This window comes from Jaculus jaculus, chromosome 5 (genome assembly GCF_020740685.1).
Source record: "Jaculus jaculus isolate mJacJac1 chromosome 5, mJacJac1.mat.Y.cur, whole genome shotgun sequence".
In the NCBI taxonomy this organism is placed as follows: Eukaryota; Metazoa; Chordata; class Mammalia; order Rodentia; family Dipodidae; genus Jaculus; species Jaculus jaculus.
Genome location: NC_059106.1, coordinates 72,434,537 through 72,459,211, shown reverse-complemented (window position 1 = coordinate 72,459,211; position 24,675 = coordinate 72,434,537). Strand labels below are relative to the sequence as shown.

The 24,675-nt window shown below is 53.3% G+C and overlaps 2 protein-coding genes across 3 annotated transcripts; one reads left to right on the top strand and one right to left on the bottom strand.

Moving 5' to 3' along the window:
- Positions 1 to 4,119: 4,119 nt before the first annotated feature.
- On the top strand, positions 4,120 to 15,807 carry Hpca (hippocalcin). 2 transcript variants are annotated; one of them, XM_045150568.1, is made up of 4 exons: positions 4,120 to 4,255; positions 7,016 to 7,414; positions 14,754 to 14,859; positions 14,969 to 15,807. In XM_045150568.1, exons 2-4 carry the CDS (start codon positions 7,037 to 7,039, stop codon positions 15,064 to 15,066), a joined length of 582 nt encoding a protein of 193 aa, XP_045006503.1. In that variant the 5' UTR covers positions 4,120 to 4,255; positions 7,016 to 7,036; the 3' UTR covers positions 15,067 to 15,807. The 2 variants fall into 2 exon arrangements, with proteins under 2 accessions (XP_045006503.1, XP_004665316.1); XM_004665259.2 differs by lacking the exon at positions 4,120 to 4,255 and adding an exon at positions 4,581 to 4,653.
- Positions 15,756 to 22,841, bottom strand: Tmem54 (transmembrane protein 54). Its single transcript, XM_045150567.1, has 6 exons — positions 22,770 to 22,841; positions 19,265 to 19,458; positions 17,015 to 17,074; positions 16,698 to 16,886; positions 16,468 to 16,602; positions 15,756 to 16,065 (listed from the first exon to the last, which is right to left on the bottom strand). Exons 1-6 carry the CDS (start codon positions 22,783 to 22,785, stop codon positions 15,991 to 15,993), a joined length of 669 nt encoding a protein of 222 aa, XP_045006502.1. The 5' UTR covers positions 22,786 to 22,841; the 3' UTR covers positions 15,756 to 15,990.
- Positions 22,842 to 24,675: the final 1,834 nt, after the last annotated feature.

Below are 24,675 nucleotides of genomic sequence, written 5' to 3'. Positions count from 1 at the left end.
TTTAAAAAAGCTTTTTTATTTTTAAAGAAAGTTACTAATGGTAACAGCTTTCTGTCCCCATTCTACTTCCCAGAAGTGACCATGGCAGAGGGAAGAACAGTTACTATGCTGGACAAGAGCTGACTAGTGATGGCCCCCAGCTTCCAGGGCCAGTCAGCTCACTTTCCCCCAATGGATTCAATTCCATGTGCAACAATTAGGGCTGGAGTTCTTACACCCTGTGGCGATGGCAGTAATAATGTGGTACAGGAGGTGCTGGATTGGTGGAGAGAGAAGGGTCAGGATAGAAGCAGGAGTTGAGAGCCTCAGGTGTCCCCTTATTCTAGAAGGCAGTGGGCAGCCATGGAGGTTATTAACTGGAGGAAGGTAATCAGATTTGGGGAAACTGATCACAGCACGGGGAGCTGTGAGAAGGCCAGGGCATAAATATAAGACAGATGTGGACTTAAGTGATGGGAGGAAAGGCAACCTGAGCTCTTCTCTGTTGGAATGGCCCAGAGCGAGGAAGGAAGCAGGTGGGGGAGGGGGAGCCTCAGCTTGGATAAAGAAGGACTCAGGAGTCTGGGGGCTGGGGGTTGGAAGGAGATAACCTGCCTACCAGTTCGCTTGGGTCAGGGGTATCTGTGGGCTTCTGGGAGCAAGTCCAGGAAGCAGCTGGAAATGATGGTTTTATAGAGAAGGAACCAGAAGGTCAGGGGGGTTGTTTCGGCTAGCTTTCCCAATGCTGGAAAAAGGCCCGTGCAGGATTTGAATGCAGATCTGAGGCAACAGTGAAGAGACACTTCTCTGTCGCTTGGAGCTCTGACTCGGCTGCTTTGGTGCTGAAATTAGGTTCTCCTTGGGTGACAACGCAGCCATTTTTCTGCTCCTGAGCCCAGCAGCTACAGGGTGATGCAGCCGGATCTTTGGGCCCAGACCATGCCAGCTAGCTCCAGCCTCCTGGTTACTCAGGCACTGTGTGCAGCTCCACACAGCCCGTCACTCTCGTGGTGCCTCTTTCACAGTGGGGCTATTTCCACCATTTCCATTTACAGATGACAGAACCAACAGAAGCTTGGAGGTTCAGCCTGCTCTTGGAGGGGGCGTGGGGGCAGTAGGGCTGCTCTATGGTCTGGACGGCCCGGCAGGTCTCTGAGCATGGACAAAGAGGCTTTCCTAGAGGAATCCCAGCCCTAGCGTTCCCCAAATCACCCCCATAGGCCCCAATTCCAGGCCTGCAGTTCCAGCTCCTGGGACTTCCTGCCCCTCCCCAGCCATTCCCTCCTCATGGCCAGCTCCCTGGGGAACAGCCAGGCCTGCCCCGCCCCCTCCCGGGCTGTGCTCCTGGCAGCTCTGCCACCCTGGGCTCTGGTCCGGGGGTGGTCCCTGGCAGTGAGGGAGGCTGGCAGAAGCTGGGTTCAGTGAGGTTGAGACATAAAGCATCCGGGAGACCCCTAGACCCCACTTCAGGGCTCACTGCGCTCCAAGCTGGGTCTGGGTGGGCAGAGCTTTTCTGGAAAGGGGTAGCTTGAGGTTTTAATCACTTATCAATGTTTGTTTGTGTAGTTCAGCCCCCGAGATGCTTTCCCCTCCATCTGTCCCCACCATCTGCTGCCATCGGGATTTTCCAAACTGTTTGGGACCCAAGAGGCATCGGGTGGGGGCTGGGCTGAGCTTCTGAGGGGGCTGGGGAAGGGCCACCCCTACCCACTTTACTAAGAGGCCTCCAGAGAGGAGTCCTGGCTCCTGAGTCACACAGAGCTGGGTTCAACTTCACTTTATTGCTGGTGGAAGTCAGGGAGGAAGCTTTTGTTCTTTGAGCCTCAGTCTGTATGTCTGTAAAATGGCAGCAACGTTCGAGATTGCTCAGGATCGTTGAAAAAGAAATGAAATGGTTCACTTAGGGCCTTCTGCGTGCAGAAGAATTTAGGAGATTTGCACCCCCACCTTCCTCCCCACGTGCCCACCAGCTGGCTTATCTGTGGTGGTAAAAGAAGTCCACCATTTTGGTTTCTGAAGCTCTCACATCACTTGGCAGATCCTGAGACCTGGTCACTTTCCTGTGGACCCTGTCTGCTGCTCTGCCCCCCTCCCCCAATTCTACCTTAGGTTGTGACTCCCTCTGCATCCTGGGTGCCTCCTTCCGAAGTTGGACAGGGACGGGACATCAGCTGCAACAACCCCCAGCATGCCTACGAATGGTCTTCAAAAAGGTCAATCTAGACTCCAGGGTCCCGCCTCACCTGCCTGGGCCACGTTTTCCCTAACCAAGCTGTCTGCTCCGCAAAGAAAAGAAAGAACCGTGCTGCAGCAGTGTGGAAGCGAGGGACCCGCCTTTCTGACGGGCAGGTCCTCTGCCACCTCTTCTGAGCTGTGTCTCAGGGAACTGGCGTTGGACCTCGTAGTGTGGGGAGGCCGCAGAGCGTTTCTAGGGCCCCTGGGAGGGCCGAGTGGCTGGTGCTGGCAGCCAGCAGAGTCCATGAGAGCCCACGCTGTGTCCTAAGGCACTCTCCCCATCAGGTATACGGACAGTCAATGGAAGCAAGCATCCACAGCCAGGAAGAGATACAGCCCCTTGCTCACTGAGGAGACAGGGTGCAGACAAGGGTGCAGGGGGCAGGCTCCAGTCACCCTTGCAGAGAAGAAAAGCAATGCCGGTAGCTGAGCTGAAAGTCTGCCTGGAGGAGGCAGGAAGTAGGGGTACACTGAGAGCCCCTAAGGATGGAGAAAAGGAGACAGTCCAGACTGGGAAGATTCTAGCTGCATGCAGGACAGATGGGCGGGGTACAGGGGGTGACTCTAAGGCAGGTGCCTCTCCCTGCCCCAAGCATAGCAGAGACCACTCCAGGACTACTAGGAGAGGGGAGAGAGGTTTTCATTGGGGGGGGGTGCTGGGGTAGGAGCTGAGTAGCTATCTGCTCCCCACCCACCCACAGGTCCTCCTGAAGGAACCACCCACACACCTCGTCTGGCGTCTCTCACGCCTTCACTGGGGGGTCCCAACACACGAGCCAAGGCACACAGTGGAGCCGGTGTTCCTGGGAGCCCAGCTGTCCCCACCCCACCCCAGTCTGGTTTCCCAGCTACTTCAATAGAGACCTCCCCCTTTCCTCCAAGCAGGAGGGAGGCATGAAGGCTAGACTGAGGGCCTGGAAGGCTTGCTTTGGGGACCTGGCGATGGGAGCTTTAGTGCGAGTCACCAGGATGCTATGGGGTCAAATTGCTGGTCCTGAGTGAAGTGGCACATGCTGTCAGCCTTCTAAAAGGAGGCCCAGAAGCCAGGCCCCCCCCCTCCCCCGCTGCTCTGCTCTTGACACAATGGCCCCGTTGAGTTGTGTGGAAGTCAGACCTCACTCTTCTCAAAGCAACAACGACTTCTGGTCTCACCCTCAGGGACGCGGTCTGAGGGATCCACACTGCTCTTGAGCTGCCACCACCCGAACCTTTCCCCAGATTGTTGCCTAACTCAACACAGACCCGTGGTGTGCGCTGTCACCGTTTCTTGTCCATGTCTGCAGCCCCGCTGCTTACAACAGTGCTGGGTGCAGATCCAGCGTTTGAAAAATACTTGTAAAATGGATTCAAGTCAAGTCCAAGCTCTGCACTCGCCGGCAGTGAGACTTCGGGGGGAAAAATAAACAACAACAACAACAACAAAAAGCATTTAACCTTCCAAGCCTCAGTTTCCTCATCCTTTAAGGTAGGACGCAGTAAAGGTCTGCATCTCAGGGGTGGAGAAAGGATAGAATTTAAGCCTAGGACGTGGGGCTTGTAGCCAGGGCTGGAGGAAGGAGGATGCAGCCCCCATACCGGCAGGAGGAGCTGTGACGAGGTCAGCGCCTCTGGAGGGGAGCCGTCCTGGCGCAGACAGGGGACCTACGCACCTCAAAAGCCCGCGATTAAAGACCGGCTCTAGCGCTCGAAGGTCACCAGCCTACACCCGCTGAGACTGGGGAAGGAAGGGGTGCCTTGCCTGGAGGGGCGGTGGGAAGAGCGAGATACCTCGATGGTGGGAGGTGGGATGAATTCTTAGAGGGGGGTGGGGGTGAGATCCGGAGTAGTAGGCAGGAAAAGGGGGGGCAGGTTCTAGGTGGTGGAGGTGGCAGGGGGCGTGTCTGCTCTCCCCCGGAAGACCTCAGGACTGGAGGAATGGGTGCTCCCGCTTCCCTGAAGCACCCCCAGTTCAGCTGGTTCCGGAGTTGAGGCGCGGGCGCAGCGAGCTGCCTCCCGAGCCGCCCAGGATCCGGATCCCGCCCTCGGAGCGCCGTGCGCCCAGGTAGGGATGGGGTGGAGGAAGCGGGTGCGGCGGCCGGGGATTGTCGCCGGCTTAGGAAAGAGGTCTCTTGGCCCTGGACCCGCCCCTCCATTCAGTTGAGATGCAGCGATGAGGGTCCCGCTCTCCCTCCTCCCGCGGGGTGCGCCCTCGACCACGGGGAGGGGCGGGCCGGGAGTGGGAGGACGCCCCCTTCCGTCTTTGGGGTGGCGCCTAGCGCAGCTCTGCCCACCTCTACCCTCCCCCGGCTGGAGGGGACCCCCCCAGGGGAGGGGCTCCGGGCGAACGCCGCGGGGCGTCTCCCTCGCAGTCCCGCCCGCCCGCCCCTCCGGCCGCCTCTGCCGCCGCGCGCCGCAGCAGCGCCGCCTTCCCCTGCGCAGTCGGTGTCTCGGCGTCGCTGGGTGAGTGGGGGCCGCTGCGGCCGGGCCCGGGGATGCGGGGAAGCGGGGATGGAGGGTGATCCTGGAGCCGGGACCCCACGTCCAGGGCTCCCCGGTCCGCGGTTCTCGGCACCTCGTGGGAGTCCTCGCTGTCCACCCTGCCTCTCGTGCTTCCCCAGGAGACGCGTGGTGCTCTCCAGGGTCCTGACCGCCGAGGGGCTTGGCAAGCCCCCGCAGGAACCTGGTTTCACCTGTCCCGGCCGCGCGCCACCTCCAGGAGGGGCCACGCGCCGGACACTCTCCGAGGGCTGGGAGAATCGAGGCGTGGGGAGGGGGCTCAGGACCAGAGCTGGGGGAGGTTTGCCGGGGGTATTAGGGCGAGTTTCTCAAATCGAGCTGTGAGGTTCTTTCCTATTTTTGGCACTGGGGGTCTTTGGCAAAGGCAGCAGACTCTTCTAGCTGGGAAGGGCAGTTCTTAGGGTGGGAGGAAGGGGCTCTGGAGGAGCTCTCCTGCCCAGCGCACCTTTCTGTCCCCGCCCCGATGACCCAGTTCCTTGGACCTTGAGGGGAGTAAGGGACACACTCCCTTGCTTAGCCCTACGCATTTCCTTAGTCCCTTCCCACACTTATTGGGTGGCTCCTCAGCTTGGGCAGAAGAGGCTGGTTAGAAAGGAAGGGGCATCAACTTACAGAAAATGTACATGGCACCATGCTGAAGACACACACAGGTCCCCTCACATTCCCCGGGCCCGTTCCTTGATCTTTGTATCAGGTGTGTCCCCGGTCGCATGCACATAGAATGCACATGTAGACATGGGTGGAAATACACGGGAGACAAATGCAGCGAAGAGCCTGGGACCCACATCATGCGTGAGCACACGCACTCTTAACATGCACCAACACACATGTGCGCAGAGCTTCGTTTACATGCATATGCAAGCAATCCTCCTTGCCCCTGCCTCACTCTCATCACCAGGCTCAGGAGCTGAGGCCCCCCTGTGCACACTCCAGACATCCTTGCCCAGAGCTGCCACACTGCCACTCCTCAGTTGCCTGCCCTCAGTCTTACACACTAACGCTTGCCCAGGGGGACTTGTCACCACCCGATAAAAGACCCTTGGGGAGGGTTGGATGGGCTAGGGCTCTTCCAGGAGAAAGGGCACCCAGCAGACCTGGGAAGGGCTGCAGCTCCCTCTCCTGGGACCTGGCAGCACCCCTGAGCAAAGGAAGAAAAATGACATGGGTGCCTGAAGGTCCCACGTGCAGTTGGCCATGTGAGAGGTGTCGGCATGTGAGTTGGCGTGTGGTGGCATGTGTGAGACATGTGGGCTTGTGGGCTGGTGTGCCTTGATGCATAGTGTATGGGAGTTGTGCGTGGTGCCCTGTGTCAGTGCGTGTGAGTTGTGGGGCAAAGAGAATATTTGTGTGGAAGCATGGTGACTCTCGGTGTGGTGTGGGCTGGGATGTGAGTGGCATGGGGCCCAGTGAATGGACTTAGTGTTTTTTTTTGTGGCTCAATACATGTCAGTGTGTATTCGTTTGCATATTGTGCATGATTTTGGGGACACCTGGGTACGTGTAAGTTGTTTTCATTTTTGGGACATGTATGTAGCACTTATCAATTGGTCATGGTTCTAAGTGGTCACGTGTATTAATTTGATCACGCAAAATCTTGTGAGGAAAGTGCTATCGTTAACCTCACTTATCAGATGAAACAGAGAGCTTAAGGGTCTTGTCCAATGTCACATAGCTGCTAAGAGACAGAGCTGGGATTCAAACCCAGGTAATCTGGCTCTAGGGCCCTGGTGAACCTTTATCCTGTGCTGTCTATTGCCGTGCACAGGTGTAAGAGTGAGAACAGGGTAGTGTCTGGGCTGCAGGTACACTTTGTGGTAGGCAGGCATCTGCGGGGCAACGAGGGGGCAGCTGGCAGGAGGGAAGACCCAGAAGGTCTTCCTATACCTCCTTAGGCAACTCTAGGGACCAGCTCTGCCGCGCCATAGCTATGTGACTTGAAGCAGGTCGCCTCACTTCTCTGAGCCTGCCTTCTCATGTGGAAAATGGGTCTAATTCACAGATCTCCCCTTGGGAGGGTGAAAAGTGCACGTGTGAGGGCTGTCACTCAGACGGGCTTCAGTAAGTGTGAACCTACTCCTCCCCCTGCTCCAGGTCTGTTCTCCAGATATGTAGAGCCTGGGGAAAATCGTATGGCACATGTCACAGAGCAGGCTGCCTGCATGCAGGCTGTGGCATTTTGGGCCATCGTCTCTCTTTTGCTGTGTCAAAGGAGAGTTTAGACTGTTTAGTGTCTTGGGGTCCTTCTAGGGCGGTGTCAGGTGTCTGGGAAGGCTTGACCATCGGTCTCTGTACCTTGATCCCCCAGGTGGAACTTGGCTCAGCTGCCATGGGCAAGCAGAACAGCAAGCTGCGGCCCGAGATGCTGCAGGACCTGCGGGAGAACACAGAGTTCTCAGAGCTGGAGCTGCAGGAGTGGTACAAGGGCTTCCTCAAGGACTGCCCCACTGGCATCCTCAACGTGGACGAGTTCAAGAAGATCTACGCCAACTTCTTCCCCTACGGCGACGCCTCCAAGTTCGCAGAGCACGTCTTCCGCACCTTTGACACCAACAGCGACGGCACCATCGACTTCCGGGAGTTCATCATCGCTCTGAGCGTCACCTCGCGCGGCCGCCTGGAGCAGAAGCTCATGTGGGCCTTCAGCATGTACGACCTGGACGGCAATGGCTACATCAGCCGGGAGGAGATGCTGGAGATTGTGCAGGTGGGCCCCAGCCCTGTTCTGGCCCCTCAGTGCCAGGCATAGGCCTAGCAACCTGGCACTGGCTGTCCCCCCTTTTATTTAACCTCTCAATAGACCTGGTCCGCAAGTAGTGGCCGGACCTGGGCTAACCATCCCATTGACAAAATCCTTTAGTACTAAGTAACTTAAAGAAAAGCTGAGGGCTAGAGAGATGGCTTAGTGGTTAAGCGCTTGCCTGTGAAGCCTAAGGACCCTGGTTGGAGGCGCGATTCCCCAGGACCCACATTAGCCAGATGCACAAGGGGGCACGCATGTCTGGAGTTCATTTGCAGTGGCTGGAGGCCCTGGTGCACCCATTCTCTCTCTCTCTCTCTCTCTCTCTCTCTGTTGCTCTCAAATAAATAAATAAATAAAAATATAAATATTAAAAAAATAAATAAAAACTAAGAAAAGCTGAAAGCTGGACACACACCTTTAAGCCCAGCGCTCTGGAGGCAGAGGTAGGAGGATTGTTGTGAGTTAGAGGCCACCCTGAGACTACATAGGAGTTTAAAGTCAGTCTTAGCTACATAGTGAGTTGGAGGCCAGCTTGGGCAACATGAGATTATCTCAAAGAGAAGGATGAAAAGAAAGAGGGAGGAAGGAAGGAAGGAAGGAAGAAAGGAAGAAAAGGAGGCTAAGACAACTTCCATGTATCCTTAACTCGGATTCATCAGCTAGCATTTCGCAAACATTGCTTTGTCTCTATGTGCGAGCCATGCTTCCTGAGTGTTCTCATCATTGATTCCTTACCCTTGACAAAAGATGTGTTTCCTAAGAATAAGGACATTCTCTTACATAACCCATAACATGATTATCCAAGGCAGGGCATTTGACATAGAAACAATGCCATTATCTAATATACAGATCCAGTTCCAATTTTGCCTTCTGTCTCCATCATGCTCTTTGTAGCAGTTCTGGCCTAGGATTCCCCATTGCATTTTGTTGTCACGTCCTCCTAGTCTCTTTAAACTGGAGGCGTTTCATGCCTTGATGTTCCTGTAGGGTATAGGCAAGTTATATTTGGTTTTGTGTTTTTGGAGTATAGCTCAGGATGGCTTTGAACTCATAATTCTTTTACCTCAACCTCCTGAGTGATGGATTTACAGGTATGTACCACCATACCACATTACATTTATTTATTTAGTTATTTAGGTTTTTTGAGGTAGGGCCTCATTCTAGCTCAGGCTGGCCTGGGATTCACTTTGTAGCTCTAGGTTGGCCTCAAACTCACAGAATCCTCCTACCTCTGCTTCCTGAGTGCTGGGACTAAAGGCATGTGCCACCACGCCCAGTTATTTATTTATTTGCAGTGCTGGGATCAAACCCAGAGCCTTGTGCCTGTCAGCAGTCATTCTACTGTCCCAGCCCATGCATGCTTTTTGTTTGTTTGTTTTTGTTTTTCCAGGTAGGGTCTCACTCTAGCTCATTCTAGCTGACCTGGAATTCACTATGTAGTCTCAGGGTGGCCTTGAACTCATGCCAATCCTCCCACCTCTGCCACCCAAATGCTGGGATTAAAGGCGTGCGCCACCACACCTTGCCCATGTACGTTCTATTGATCCTCATTATCTTGGGAGGAAACATGTTCTGAGAGAAGGCACTTGCTGGAGGCCTCATAGGGTATGAGTGGGTCATTTGGCTCCAATGTCTACATTGTATCTGGATACCCAGTTATCTACCAAATTGCTAGAGGTACTACCTACCATAAGCTCAGTAACTGAGTGAGATGCTTATACTCACGAGCTCAGTGCCTCCTTATAACAACCCCATGAGTCTCAGGTGGAGTAAATTGCCCAAAGTCACACTGTACTTAAAGCTCAGATTGGCCATAACTCAGAGCTGCCTTTTGTGAAGGCTTGGACCCTTAGCCAGATGAGGTTTCCACTTTTGGAGATAGCCTTAACACTTGGGTTTTCCATCTGTAAATGGGCACAGTGCTAGTGATAATGACTGCATGACATTTAGGGACTAGATATGAATGCTCTATCTTAATACAAATTCAAGTGTGAAACATGCTCCATTTATTATTATTACTATTATTTGTTTTTTTGAGGTAGGCTAGCCCAGGCTGACCTGGAATTCACTATGTAGTCTCAAGGTGGCCTCAGACCCACAGTGATCCACCTACCTTTGTCTCCTGAGTGAGGCAGATTTATTATTTTTTTTTCTTTTTTAAATCTTCCACAGCATTCACACCCTTAGCCCAGCATTGAAGATGGTCAGCACTCTGGGTTTATTTTATCCGCCCATTACCTTGCCTATTTTCCCCCTGGATCTCTTTATTTTTATTTTTTTTGAGGCAGGGTCTCACTCTAGCCCAGGCTGACCTGGAATTCACTATGTAGTCTCAGGGTGACCTTGAACTCATGGCAATCCTCTTACCTCTGCCTCTCAAGTGCTGGGATTAAAGACATTTGCCACCATGCCCGGCGGTTTTTTTTTTTTAAGATTTACTTTTACTTTATTTATTTATTAGAGATAGATAAAGAGAGAGACTGAGAGAGAGAATGGAATTTCAAAGGGGAAAGTGGGGGGGGGAGGGAGGGAATTACCATAGGATATATTTTTATAATCATGGAAAATGCTAATAAAATTTTTTTTTCATTTATTTTTATTTATTTATTTGAGAGCAACAGACAGAGAAAGAAAGAGGAAGAGAGAGAGAGAAAGAGAGAGAGAAGCTAATAAAAATTTTAAAAAAAGATTTACTTTTACTTTATTTATTTATTAGAGATAGATAAAGAGAGAGACTGAGAGAGAGAAAGACAGAGAGAATGGGTGTGCCAGGGCCTCTAGCCACTGCAAACAAACTCCAGATACATGCACCCCCTTGTGCATCTGGTTTACGTGGGACCTGGATCCTTATGCTTTGCAGAAAAGTGCCTTAACCGCTAACTCCAGCCCTCCTGAGTTATATATATATTTGAGAGAGAATGACAAAGAGGCAGAGAGAGGGGGCAGGGAGAAAATGGGCCTACCAGGGCCGTTAGCAGCTCAAACAAACTGTAGATGCATGCCCCGTGTAGTGTATCTGGCTTTATGTGGGTTCTGAGGAATCAAACCTGGGTCCTTTGGCTTGGCAGGCAAGCACCACAGCTATGCCATCTCTCCAGCCCTTCCCGAGTCTCTTACAGTGTTCTTCACTAGAATTGCACGTGTCCATGTGTGGTGGTGTTAAAGAGGGATGAGACTGTAGTGAGGGCTCTGTAGGTACTAGGGTCTCGGTACATGTTACAGACTGTCAGTCATTACTTTCTCCTCCATACATCTTGTTATCTAGAGTGGTCTTTCCAGCATCCCTGAGACGTGTTTCGAGTAATCCTGCCATGCAGGTTTGCATGAGCCTCTCTCCTGCATCTCTGGGCCCTTTCCCTTCTAGACCCTCAACTTCATGGACCTGCTCCCCTTCCATCATCCGGCCCCAACTGGCTCTTCCTCTTGCTGTGGGTGTGGGTCTCAGTCTCTGGTTTGATTAGAATGGTTGCCTATTGCCTCAGTGTTTGTACTCTTTAGTATCTGGTTGTTGGGGAACTCTGGGGGTCCTAATAGAAGGACTGAGGTAGGCACAGTGGAAGATCACTTAGAGATCAGTTGGAGACCAGTCGACAGGGATATTCGTGTTTTACCAGTAGCACTGGCACATGTTAGCTCGACTGAAGCCTCCACACCCAGTGCACAAGTCAAGCAGACCATCCCTTGGTCATTCCCAGGTCCCCATTCTTCCTGGTCTCTGCTCTCTAGGTCTTAGTTTCCTTCATTGCAGCCCAGCGGCCCCAGACAGCTGTGTAGACAGCTCTGCGAACCCAGCGCCTGATTAATGACGAGTAGCCTCCAGTGGACCTCTGAGGGAGAATACCAGACAATTAATTAGGAGGCACAGGAGAAGAGCTGTCACAGGGGAAGTTGTCTCTCTCTTAAGTCACTGCTCAGTCCTTCTCAGGGCCCAGGGTGTGGGCAAAGTGGGAGGAGCAGAGTCCCTCTTGTGGCTCCCATACTGGTAGGAGAGATTAAGGTACAGGCCACAATGATAAGCTTGGCGACAGGGGTATAAAAGTGATATCTGGGGACTGAGAACACAGTGGATAAATATGACAATATTACAAGCTGATATTTAGTTACTACTTACTTTAGCTGGCCACTTTCAGTTATTCTACTGCATTTAATCCCTTAGAGCAAGACAGCCCTGGGGTAGATACAGTTACTTCTGTTCTACAGATGGAAACTGAGGCTCCCAGAGGTTAAGCTCTTATCCAAGGGTACACAAGTGAGGAAGAGACCAGGATGACTCAGCCCCTCCCTTTCCTCACCGTGCACTGCCCAAGCATACATCCGGTACCTCAAAGGGTGTCGGTTCAGACTGAGTGCTTGCCTTCCATTCCCTTCCGCAGCCTTGGTTTCTTATCTGGGTAAAGGAGATTATGACACCTGCTTTTCTGAGCTGATGTGACGGGTTAGCAGCCCTGCATGTAAGACCTGGCACCTAGTGGTTGCCTGATAAATAGTAGCTAATATTACTGCAGGCAGAGGCCGTGTGTTGGGGAATCTGAAGGGCCCAGGGGTGTTCAGTTGTGGCAGAATTACCCCTCCAGGGAGGCCCAATGGTGGTGAGGCCAGCCACCAACAGTTTGTGAAGTATCTTGTGTGCCAAAGGCAAATAGCTTGGATTTGGTACAGCGGGTAGTAGGAGGTGTCAATGGTCTTTAAATAGGGAGTTCCCTGCCATGTGCCTGGGTGCTGTAGTGGGTTCTGGGAAATAGCTATATGTCACCTTGGTTCTTATCTGAATGGTGGGAAGTAGGAGCATCCTCCAGGGACATAATTACTTCTGGAGATGTGTCTTCAAAAGAAAATCCCTGGAGGAGGGAGGAAAGGGCTTTGGCAGTGGAGGTACCCTGACCCAGGATGGATCAGAGGCCTAGCTAGGAAAGCATGGTAAACTGAGCCCCAGGGAAGTGTGGGAGGCAGCAGCAGGCGCGTGGGGCAGCATGCAGGAGTGGAGCACGGTGGGCTGGAGGGAGGCCTGTGTGTCATGGAAGCGAGGGGGCGGCCTGCAGGGCTGGGGACCCAGCAGTGGAGATTTGAGAGCTTTCACAGCCAGTGTGGGGATAGAACCGAAAGATCGTCCAGAGAAGAGCAGTAGAGAGGCAAAGAAGGACCCGAGGAAGGGCAAGTTCATGGCATGGGTGAAGAAGAGAGGCTTCCTCAAGGAGGCATCTGTTTGGAAAAGTTAAAATATTGAAGCAACTGGGCTGGTCCTTGAATTCCAGGCTCAGAGACACACCGCATCCCACAGCCGAGCACTACTTGCTTGGTACATTTAGCACAAAAAAAAAAAAAAGAAAAAGAAAAAAAAAAAAGAAAGAAAGAAACCCTCCTTCATGTCGCCTTGGGAGCTCCGGCACGTGGCAGCTGCCACCCTCAGCCCGGCAAAGCTCATGCTGTCCCTGCCCCATGGCAGGTGCTCATTTGCATTGGTTTGCATAATGTTCCCGCCTCTTCTGGGCCCCAGGTGCCTTGACGCTTCCCTGCGCCCCCTGCCGGCCACACCCCACGTCGCGGTTCAGTCCCCACTGTGGGCCACCAGGAGGTGTGTGTGCGGTGTGCCTTCCTGGAGCCGATGTTTCTGAGCATTGGTCCCAACTCAGAACCTATGCCTTAGGCATGAGCACTTTAGTCTTGCTTTCTAGCCCTTTGCTATCCTACATCTGCACCCCTAATTCGTGGCACCCACTACCTCCTCCTACTATCCCCTGTACCAAATCCAATCTGTTTGCCTTTGGCACACAAGATACTTCACAAACTGTTGGTCGCTGGCCTCACCACCATTGGGCCTCTCTGGAGGAATAATTCTGCCATAACTGAACACCCCTGGGCCGTTCAGATTCCCCAATACACGGACTCTGCCTGAGTTTTCAGGCTTGTGCTATCTGCCAGCCAATTCCTTTCCCACTTAATCCTCCAAGGGACTCCATCCCAATAGCCCCTTTCCTGTTCAGTTTTTAAAATATTTTATTTATTTGAGAAAGAGAGAGGGCGCCGCTGCAAACAAACTCCAGATGCATGCGCCACCTTGTGTATCTGGCCTACATGATTCCGGAGAATGGAACCTGGGTCCTTTGGCTTTGCAGGCAAGCACCTTAACCACTAAGCCATCTGTTCAGCCCGCAGTTTGTTTATATTTATTTATTTATTTTAGTTTTTCGAGGTAGGGTCTCACTCTAGTCCAGGCTGTCCTGGAATTCACTATGTAGTCTCAGGGTGGCCTTAAACTCACAGCGATCCTCCTACCTCTGCCTCCCAAGTGCTGGGATTAAAGGCGTTCACCACCACACCCAGCTCTGTTTTTTAATTTTTATTTACTTATGTGAGAAAGAGAGACAATGGGCACATCAGGGCCTCTAGCCGCTGCAAACTCCAGATGCATGCGCCACCTTGTGCAGCTGGCTTACGTGGGTCCTGGAGAATTGAACCTGGATCTTCTGGCTTAGCAGGCAAGTGCCTTAACTACTAAACCATTTCTCCAGTCCTCCCCCCACCACTTTTTAGAGCGATTTGTCTTTATTTTATTTTATTTTATTTATTTATTTATTTGAGAGTGACAGAGAGAGAAACAGCCAGAGAGAGAGAGAGAGAGAGACAGAGAGAGAGAATGGGCATGCCAGGGCCTCCAGCCACTGCAAACAAACTCCAGATGCGTGTGCCCCCTTGTGCATCTGGCTAACGTGGGTCCTGGGGAATTAAGCCTCAAACTGAGATTCTTAGGCTTCACAGGCAAGCGCTTAACTGCTAAGCCATCTCTCCAGCCCAAATTGTCTTTCTTTATATTTAAATTTTAATATTTTTTATTTATTTGCAAGAGATAGAAACAAAGAGAAGGCGAATGGGGGCATCAGGGCCTCTAGCACTGTAAACCAACTCCAGACGCCTGTGCTACCTTGTGCATTTGCTTATATGGGTCCTGGGGAGTCGAACGGAGGTCCTTTTGGCTTATCAGGCAAATGCCTTAACCGCTAAGCCATCTTTCCAGCCTGCTTGCCCCCTTATTGAGGTAGGGTCTCACTCTAGCCCATGCTGATCTGGAATTCACTCTGTAGGCCAAACTGGCCTGGAACTCACGTTGATCCTCCTGCCTCGGTTTCCCAAATGCTGGGATTAGAGAGGTGAGTCACCATGCTCAGCTTGAGCCTCTATTCTGGAAAGCTTGCCCAGGTTCTACTCCCCTCCACCTTCCTTGGGCATGCTGGGGCGATCCTGGGTCTGGGAGTCTGGGGTTTAGGCAGGTTACTCAGTCCTTCACCGTTCCCTCCGCCTCCCCCAGGCCATTTACAAGATGGTCTCTTCCGTGATGAAGATGCCAGAGGACGAGTCGACCCCGGAAAAGAGGACTGAGAAAATCTTCCGCCAAATGGACACAAACAACGACGGTGAGGGGGCGGGCCGGGCCGGGGCGGAGGGCGGGCGGCTCTCCCTCCCCGTCCCCCGGGTGGGGCTGCGGCCTTCTCCCGGTCACAGGACCTTCCCCTCGCCCCGCAGGCAAGCTGTCCCTGGAGGAGTTCATCCGCGGGGCCAAAAGCGACCCGTCGATCGTGCGCCTGCTGCAGTGCGACCCCAGCAGCGCCTCCCAGTTCTGAGCCCGCGGGAGGAGGGAGCCCGCCCCCGCCTCCCTGCCTTCGTCGGCCCTCCCGGCTCACAGCTTCCTTCTCCCTCGCGTCTATCCGGGCTGGGGGCTAAGACAGGAGACCCAGTTCCCGGGTCTGCACTGTGAGGGGCGGGGGGAACTCTCAGAAGGAAAAACCCAGCAAGGGGCCCAAGCAAGCCAACCATTAGCATCCCACAGTCCTGGATCTTCCCTCTTGATCCATGCAGCAGGTTCACCTTCCTCCCACCCGACGTGGGTGGGTGGGGCTCCTCCTTAAGTGGGACTTGGGCCTGGGAGGAGGTGGGAAGTCATCCCTAAAAGAGGGGAGTCAAGGAGGATTCTTGGACTGCGGGATTTTCAGAAAAAAGCTTACTGGAGCACCTTCCCTGCAGGAGAGCCCCAAACCTTCCTGCCCCAGCTTTTGCTGGCTGGAGGCCATGACACAAAAAAGTAGACATTCCAGGATTCCAGCTGCCAGCTGGTGGTCCCCAAGCCCTGCCTGCCTTCTAGCACTTGGATGAACCCTGTCAGCCACCACAGATCACCCCTCAGTATTCCCCCCACCTCACATATAGAGAGGCCCACTGTCTGATGGGCAGAGCACCTCCACAGTTCTGTGTGTGGGAAAGAAGTATAGGCCCCTGGCCGAGCCCCTGTCTCCCTCTGCATGCAGCCACAATGGAGCATCTCTGTTCTTTTTAATAACTTCAGAATAAAGTCTGGTTTCAGTGCAGTGGGCTGGGTGGCCAGGGGAGGAGGTTGAAAGCCCCCTCCCGGGTCCCCAAGGGTCCACTGAGCCCTCTTGGGCCTGCTCCAGGAATCCTGGACCCATCTGAGCCTCCGTGGCCATCCAGGCACTGGTCAGTGCTGGCTCAGTTGCAGGCCTCAGGCCATGGCCTAGGGGAGACGTTGGCCATCAGAGAGTCAGCTGCACAGAGCTGGCACAGCTCAGCAGGTCGTGGCCATCCATGGGCTCTGGGATGTCTTGCATCTGAGGAGACAGAGGAAGTTGCTTGGGTCCAAGGAGTCTGAGCCATGGTGTCCTTCCTCCAGCATACCTCTGGGAATGGGAGGTGGGGTCGACTGGAGACCCAATGGAGGGGCTAACTGATTGCCCACAAGAGAGCCAGGCCAGCCCCTGAATACCTCATGTTCAAGGTCACCAGAAATCACTTGCATGACCTCACCTTAAGATTGGCAGAGTAATGTCAGCTATGTAACTTAGTAGATGTGGCCTCTCTGGGCCTCCAAGCCTCTCCTTTTCATCGTAGGAAGAAATTTGAGCCTCAGTTCTCAAGGTAGGGCCCCATACAGAAGGCTTAAGGGACCAGCCATAACTACCCAGCAGAGGCTCCCAGAAAACATGAGGGTCAGGATTGTGGAGGGGTCTTACCGTGTGGTGGCAGCCTTTCCCCCACCAGGGCCTCAGTTCCAGAAGCTGATGCACAAGTTGGGCGCAGCGCACGGCTGATGCACTCTCGGCTACACACAGCATGAGCGAGATGGCCCAGAGGCACAGGCTGGAGCTCTGTGGGGCGCAAGCAGCACAGGTGTCCACTTAGGGCTAGTGGTGCAGGTACACCCAGCACCCTTCTGAGCCCCGTCCCAGACCGAGGCACTCACGTAGATGCGGGTAGGATCAAAAGGACAGTTGGGCGCAAGTGTCAGTAGTTCGGAACTCTCAAATGTACAAGTCGCCAGCAGTGCGCGGCCCTGGGTGGCAAAGGTCACAGCAATCGAGGACAAGAGGCCAAGGGCACAGGTCAGAGAGAGAAGAGCACAGGCCACACTGGAGCTGAATACTGTCCAGCGCTGGGTGGGGAGGGCGTCGGTTAGTGGATGTCAGGCTTGGTCCCCAGGAGCAGCTCTGGTCTTAAAGCAGGCCAGGCTCTGGGGCAGATGTCCCATCCCACAGCCCCATCCCAGGAAGTGACACGTACCAGGGGGGTGCTGGGGAGGTATCGAGACAACACGATGGCCGCAATTCCTGTAAAGATGACCTGTGGGGAGGCTCAAGTTAGCTCTGACGTCCATGCTGGAGGAGAGCTGGTGGGGTCAGGGCCAGGTTTGGGCAAAGATTCCATCAGTGTCACTCCTAGGCCTGCAATCTCCACCTCCGCTCGGTGCCTAGATTTGCCTCATTATCTCCATCTTCACGGGCATTGCCTCCTGGCCCAGAGCTGAAGCGATGTTTCTAAAACAATCCCTCTCTGCCTACAGCCTACCATACTCCCCACTGCCTACAGCTGGGAGTCTCAAACAGCAACCTATGTGTCTTGGGTGTGTAGGGACGCGTTTAGCCACAAGATATATACGGATGGGAAAGATTCTAGAAGAAACTAAGTAGCTCAATCGGCAAGAAGCTAAAACCACAGTTATGTTAAAGCAAACCGGCAGTCAGGCATGGTAGGACATGCCCGTGACCCCAGGAAAGCAGAGGCACAGTGAGTTTGAGGCTAGCCAGGACTACATAGCAAGATCTTGTCACAAACAAATAGGACAATTTAAAAGTAGGCTCCAGAACCCCTAGGGGAGGGCTGAGAATGTAACTTAGTGGTAGAGCACTTTTCTAGCAATGTGTTGATTCAATCCCCAGTACAAAAAAAAAAAAAAAAAAAATTCTTTTTTTTTTTGTTTTTTTGAGGCAGGGTCTTGCTCTAGCCCAGGCTGACCTAGAGTTCACTATGTAATCTCAGGCTGGCCTTGAACTCATGGTGATCCTCCTCCTTCCTGAATGCTGGGATTAAAGGTGTGCACCACCATGCCAGGCTCCAAAAAACAAAAAGAAAAAAAAAAATCCCTAGGAATATTCCAGGCTTCCAGAGACCTGACCCCAGTCCTATTAACTTCTCAAGCCTACTCTGGGCTACTCCCTCATGACCTTGGATATAGGCCCTTATGCACATTTGTCCTGATGCTGTCCACAGAGCACTCTCTTGCCAGAATGCCCTTGTCTATGTTAATCCTTCCTCCTGCTTCCTAATTGCTTTCATTCCCCAGAGGCAGGGCCACCTAAGTGCTGGTTACCCCAGCAGTGGCATTCCAGATCATCTGGGCTGGGCTCAGCCATCTTCCTTACATCCTGTAGCTATAATGAGCAATGCGGGGCCAGCAATGGTGTTAACTCACTGTACCTCAACCTCCCTGCACTGAGTGCCTTTCTGCAAGAGAAGCTCACAGTAAGGACACTGGTTTTTGGTGTCATACCCAAGGCTTCTTTGTATCAGCAGAGGACTGGGTGATGTGCCCAAGTCTTGCTCAGTGCAGACAATAACAGCCTTGTGTTGCTGGGAGTGGTGAGGATTTGCTGGGGAAGAGAGGGCAAAGGTGAAGTGGTCCATCTCAGTGCCCCTCCTGTGGACCTCCTGACCCTGGGCTTGAAGCCTGCCCTGCAGAACAGACATTGACCCGACATGGCACACATGTGCACAGCCCAACCCTGTCCCACTGCCAGAGCCTCTCCTATGTACCAGGGCCTCGTTCACTAAGACTTGAGGCCAAGCAGACAGGCTGAGTATCATTTTTGCAGGCAGAGACCTCCTTAGCAAGAGAAATCCCTCAGCAGGAGGCAGGTCTCCCCGCCCTCCCACAATCTGCAGCCAACTTGCCTGACAGGCAGAGGAGAGCTTTATAACCCTAATATTACCAGGCTCCTTCGTTTATGCACTCATCAAACAGGGACAGATATCCAGGCACAGCAGGGCCACCCTTTACTGAGTAACTGCTATAGATCCACTCTAGTGTCTAAGTCCTGTGAAATCGTCTTGCTCAATGTCTCCAGACAGATTAGCATTCCCCTCTCCTCACATCTGCGCTGGTCATTTTCTGTGCTCAAAATGTCATCCTGGTGTGCTTTCCTACCCACTAGCTCCAGCATGCTACACACTTGGGTTCTGCAGCTCATCTGGGAATCCCTACTCATTCAATACATGGCTCAGAGGCCTCCACCTCTGTGAAACCCCCCTGATCCTTTCAGGCTGACCTGATGTTTCTTTCAGGCACTAGGCTAAGCACTTCTAGATAACTTTATCCAGGTATATATGTGCCATTACCAGCCCCATTTTATGGAGGAGGAAATTGAGGCAAAGAGAGTTGGGAAATAGCATACTCTGGGCTCTCTCTGGTGGAGGTTCAACAAAGACCTTGTAAGCCCCTGCATCTTGCTGGCCACCCTCCCAGCCCAGACACACCATGATGGCAGAAGTGACCGAGAGTATGTCCACAATGCAGTACTGCAGAGCCACAGCGTCGCGGGGGGCGGCCACGTGGCGCAGCATGGTGCCGTGGAGAACAGCGGCTGTGATGAAGCTCACGTGGCCCAGCACCACCAGCACCAGAGCTGTCTTCATTAGCACCTTCCGGAAGTCGCTCACACTCAGGCCACCTGTTTGAGACATATGTCAGGGCCATGATTGAGTCTCCTCCTGCTGGGCAGAGGAAAAAAGCCTAGGCTCCGGACTCATGGACCTTGGGTTGTAAATCAGCATTTGAATGGCTTCGGACCAGTACCCCTTGTCTTCTCTGGGCCTCAGTTTCCTCATGTATAAAAGGGGGCCATGGTTGTTTTGTGACAGTCCTTGGACTGTAAGGTTGGAGAGGTACAAAGGTGGTACTGACAGCCATCCTCGTTAGCTCTCAAGTTGTGAGCTCCAGGGTTCCAGTTCTGGGACTCCATGGTCATTCCACCCATCTTCCCACTGAGCCATGTGTTCATTACTCAAATGTTCCCTGACTGCCAGGCCCTGGGGTACCTGTGAGCCTGACAGGAAAGTACTGCCCACAGTGTCTTGGGCAGGGGTCAGGCCTTGCTCAGTAGTCAGTTTGGTAGGCAGGGTCTGGTACATAAGGTCTGGTACACAGAGGTACTTAACATACAGGTGCCAGACTGAACTGCCAACAGCCACCCAGTCTCCCTTTCTCTCTTGTTTTTCAAAGGGGAACAGCCTTTTTTCTCTCAGTGAGGAAGGAGGACCATGAATGGATGAGAATGTGCGGCTGTCTCTGGGGATCTGGGAAAGCAGGCTCTTAGCACAGGGTGGGGAGCATTAGGTGAGATTAAGGCCAGTGAGGGAGGCTGAAGCCAAATTCTAATTCTCAGTGACCAGGCAGCCACTCAGTCCTGTCACTGCACCCTGGGAACAAAGAGCCCTCCTCATCGGGTGGTTTGGGATACCTGCAGCGTCTCCCATGGGTCCTGGTCCCACTCTCAAAGAAACACCCATGCTGCCTCTCAGGCTTTGGGGTCCCCTCAATTTAACCAGCTCTGTGAGACTGGAGGAATGTGGTTAGCCCCCACGACTAAGTAGCCCTTCTCCCATTTAGCGGCTCCCACTGGGATGACTTTGGTCCCTTCTTAAACATCAGTTTTCCCACCTGTGGCAGAGAGGTTTGGTCCTATTCCCTATATGGGAACTCTGCAGCTGAATAAAAATAAGGGAGGCTAGAGAGATGGGTTAGCGGCTAAGGTGCTTGCCTGCAAAGCTTAATGGCCCAGGTTTGATGCCCCAGAACCCATATAAGCCAGATGCACATGATGGCGCATGTTTCTAGAGTTCATTTACAGTGGCTAGAGGCCCTGGTGTGCCCATTCATTCTTTCTTTCTCATAAATAAATTAAAATAAACAGCACACTGAAGAAAAAAAAAAAGAAGCCGGGCGTGGTGGTGCACGCCTTTAATCCCAGCACTCAGGAGGCAGAGGTAGGAGGATCACCATGAGTTCAAGGCCACCCTGAGACTACAGAGTGAATTCCAGGTTAGCCTGGACCGGAGTGAGACCTTACCTCGAAAAACCAAAAAAAAAGAAAAAAAAAAAAAAGAAAGAAAGAAAGAAAGAAAGAAAGAAAGAAAGAAAGAAAGAAAGAAAAGAAACAGAAGAAAAATAGCAACTATTAGGTTGATATGCCCAGGGCCCTGGCAGTTTCAGGAAGTGGTGGCTCACACATTCGGGAGGCTGAGGTAACAGAGTTGCTCCAAGTTTGAGGCTAGCCTGAGCTATATAGAAACACAAGGGCTGGAAAGAGGCTTAGCAGTTAAGATGCTTGCCTGTGAAGCCTAAGAATGCTGGTTCAAATCTCCAGGTTCCACGTAGCGGGACACAAAGGTGATGCAAGCATGCAATGTTGTATATTTGCACAAAGGGGTGCATATGTCTGGAGTTCATTCACAGTGACTGAAAGGCCCTGGCGTGCTCATTCTCTCTCTCTCTGCCTCTCTCTCTCAAAAATAAAATTAAAATACACACACACACACACACACACACACACACACAAGCAAATAAAACTAATTGTGTGGAGCAGAAATGGGGCAGTCCTGGTACCAGCCCTTCCTTCCCTCTAGGCCCCAGCTTTCCTAGGTATAAAAGAGAGAGGGGTTGGTCCAGTTGGTCTGAAGTTCTCCCAGAGCCCGCAGGGTCCTCTGTCATGGACCAGGTTTAGCAGCAGCAGGAGATAGACCATGGGCAGGATAAGCATGTGGAACTGGAATGTCTTGTGAAGATGTACAGCTGGCCCAACAGGAAGGGGAATGGAAGCCTCGTTCCAGCGGCCTGACACACCCCACCCTATCCACCCACCTGTCAACTCAGTAGCAGCCCAGACACTCACTGAGCTCAGGAGTGGGCTCACTAGCAACAGCATCCCTGGTCCAAGGCTTTGGTCAAGCAGGAGGACAGGACCACCTTGGGCTGCATGACTGGGCAGTGGGTGAGAACCTCGAGCCGTTTTCTGGCTTTATTTCTAAGTTACCATACTGGGAGTATGTGGCAATGTTGGCTCAGTGCTAAGCACTTATACTCAGGTGCTACCTCCATCCTCACCCTTATTCTACAAGGAAGGTGCCATCGTCCGTCTCCATTTTACAGAGGAGGAAACAGGCTCATGGGGTCTCCCTGCTAAAGAGTGGGAGCTCGTCGGGACTGTCTGATGCCCTACAGCAACAGACCAGTCGCCTGTCAATGATCCTGTTTGCCAAGCCCTTCCCTCCAGTCTGGTAGGGGGAGAAAGGTGTATGGATATAAGATCCTTGGAAAGGCTGAGGAGCTGAGGTCCGGATCCTGGAACCCCGTCACCTTGATCTCTCCAGCATCTTTTCCCAGTGTGGAGTCCTGAGTGCAGCCTCTCAGAAGGAAAGTGGGGTGAGGGAGTGGGAATGGAGTCGCTACCTGCCACATGAAGGCAACCCACTGCTGGACCCGATGGCACAGGCTACTCAACTACCCAGAAAGCTGAGGCAGAAGGACTGAGAGTTCAAAGCCATGCCGGGTTACACCGTGAGTTCAGGGCCGGCTCGAGTAACTATGAGGTCTCAGAATTTAAAAAGGCAACTCAATGGCAGAGCGTTTGGCAGTCTGCGTGGGTCCCTGGGTTCTATTACTAGCACCTAAACAAAAACAGAGCCCAGGGTTAGAGAGATGGCTTAGCGGCTAAGGCGCTTGCCTGTGCAGCCTGAGGACCTAGGTTCAACTCCCCAGAACCCACATAAGCCAGATGCACATGGTGGTGCATGTCTGGAGTTTGCAGTGGCTGGAGTCCCTGGCTTGCCCATTCTCTCCGCCTCTCTCATAAGGAAAAAAAAAAAAAAAAAACAGCAGCTCTCCTTTCCCTGCTGGGGAAACTGAGGCCAGAAAGTGCGGTCGGGCCGAGCAGGTGTCCCGGGCTCGGCCCCCACTCCGCCCCGCGCGCCCCCCGCCGCTCACCGCCGCGCAGACACATGTCGCTCCCGCGCGGCTCGCCGCGGCCGGCGTCAGCGGGGCCCCGTCCCCATCCTCGTCGCCCGCCGCCTGCGCGTCCACTTCCCGCCCGAGCGGGCCGGAGCCGCGGCCCGCCTTCCTTCCCGGCACCCCTCGGGCCGCCGGGCACGACGCCCCGCGCGCGCCCCCGCGGCGGGCAGTCCGACCGGCTGGACAGCCCTGGGCGCGCCCGGCTGAGTCAGCGCCCCGCCCCCGGCGCGCAGCCGCCCCGCGCTCCCGCCGGGCCCATCTCCAAGGCCCGGGTGACCCAGGGACCCGAGGCTCGGGGATGGGAGGGCAGGAGGGGGCTGGATGGGGGAGCTGGCACTGTCTGGTTTTCACTTGCTGTGTGACCTCAGATCAATCACTTGGCCTCCCTGGGCCCTCCTTTTACAAGCAAAGGATACACACTACTCTCTGATCTTTCACTCGAGGTGGTGGTGGTGTTGGAGGGAGTGTTTCAGGGGGGATATTTGTCTCCCTCCCCTTGGAAAACCAAGGATAATAATTCCCTAGCCCCTGAAAGCATGTTTAGAATAAAACGAGGGGCTGGAGAGATGGCCTAGCAGTTGAGGCATTTTCCTGTGAATCCTAAGGACCCAGGTTCTATTCCCCAGTACCCATGTGAGCCTGATGCACAAGGGGCTCATGCGTCTGGAGTTCGTTTGCAGCGGCAAGAGGCCCTAGAGTTTCCATTCTCTCTCCCTCTCTTTACCAAAATAAGTAAAAAATATTAGCAGCGTTGCCTTTAATCCCAGCACTTGGGAAGCAGAGGTAGGAGGATCACTGTGAGTTTCGAGAACAGCCTGAGACTACATAGTGAGTTCCAGGTCATCCTGGGATAGAACAAGACCTTACTTCAAAACAAACAAAAAGCTGGGGAAATGGCTCAGCCATTCAAGGCACTTGCTTGCAAACCCTGTTCTCCTAGGTTCAATTCCTCAGTACCCACTACAGCCAGACACACAAAGTGGACGCATGCATCTCCACTTTGTTTGAGGCCACCCTGAGACTACACAGTGAATTCCAGGTCAGCCTGAGCTACAGTGAGACTCTACCTCAGGAGGGAAAAAAAAAGTCTAAGTAGGAAGACACCTTAGAAACTCCCACATTGTCTACTGTGGACAAAGTGGGGAGATTGTAGATGCAGCAAGACACACAGTAGGAGCATGAACTGGTCCTGGATGTCTGCTGCAGATGGAGATCCTGTCTTGTTGAGATAGCTGGCCACTCACTAAGACCACCCGGCTGGAAGGAAGGGAGAAAGCAAGAGCCTGGATCCCCACTCTGCCATGTTCCCCACCTTAGGGTGTGGCTGCCTCCCTGCAGCCCCTTTGAAGCAGGGCTCAGAGATGTCCCTTGTGGCATCCCATCCCAGTATGCACCTTACACCCCATCAGTTAGTGGTCTCCATGGCAGCAACTGGCTTGAGCTCTTTGGGTCCTCAGAGCCTGGCACACACTGGATACCAGTGAATGGGTGCCCTTGTGCACCCCTATAGTGACACCTACTGTGGGCCTTGTGTCTTCTAGATCAGCACATAGAGCTCCTGCAGTCTGGGAAACACATTAGCAGTAGGGAGGAATTGGGCCTGTTCTCCTGGGAAACCCCAGGCATTTGGAGACCATCTCAGTCAGGCCTGCTATTTGGGCTTCTGTCATCTGCTCTCTGAAGGGGACAATGTGCAGTAGGGAGAATGACTAGGGTGGAAGGGAAGATGGAGGCGTGTCCTTAAGTCATTAGCTGGCACCCTTCCCTGTCTGGCACTGGAATATTGTTGACCACAGGGACCTCTTTAGCAGTCACTTGGGCAGTACTTAGCCATATTGCAAGTGGTCACACACTTGTAATCATGGCTCACAACATCGTTTCC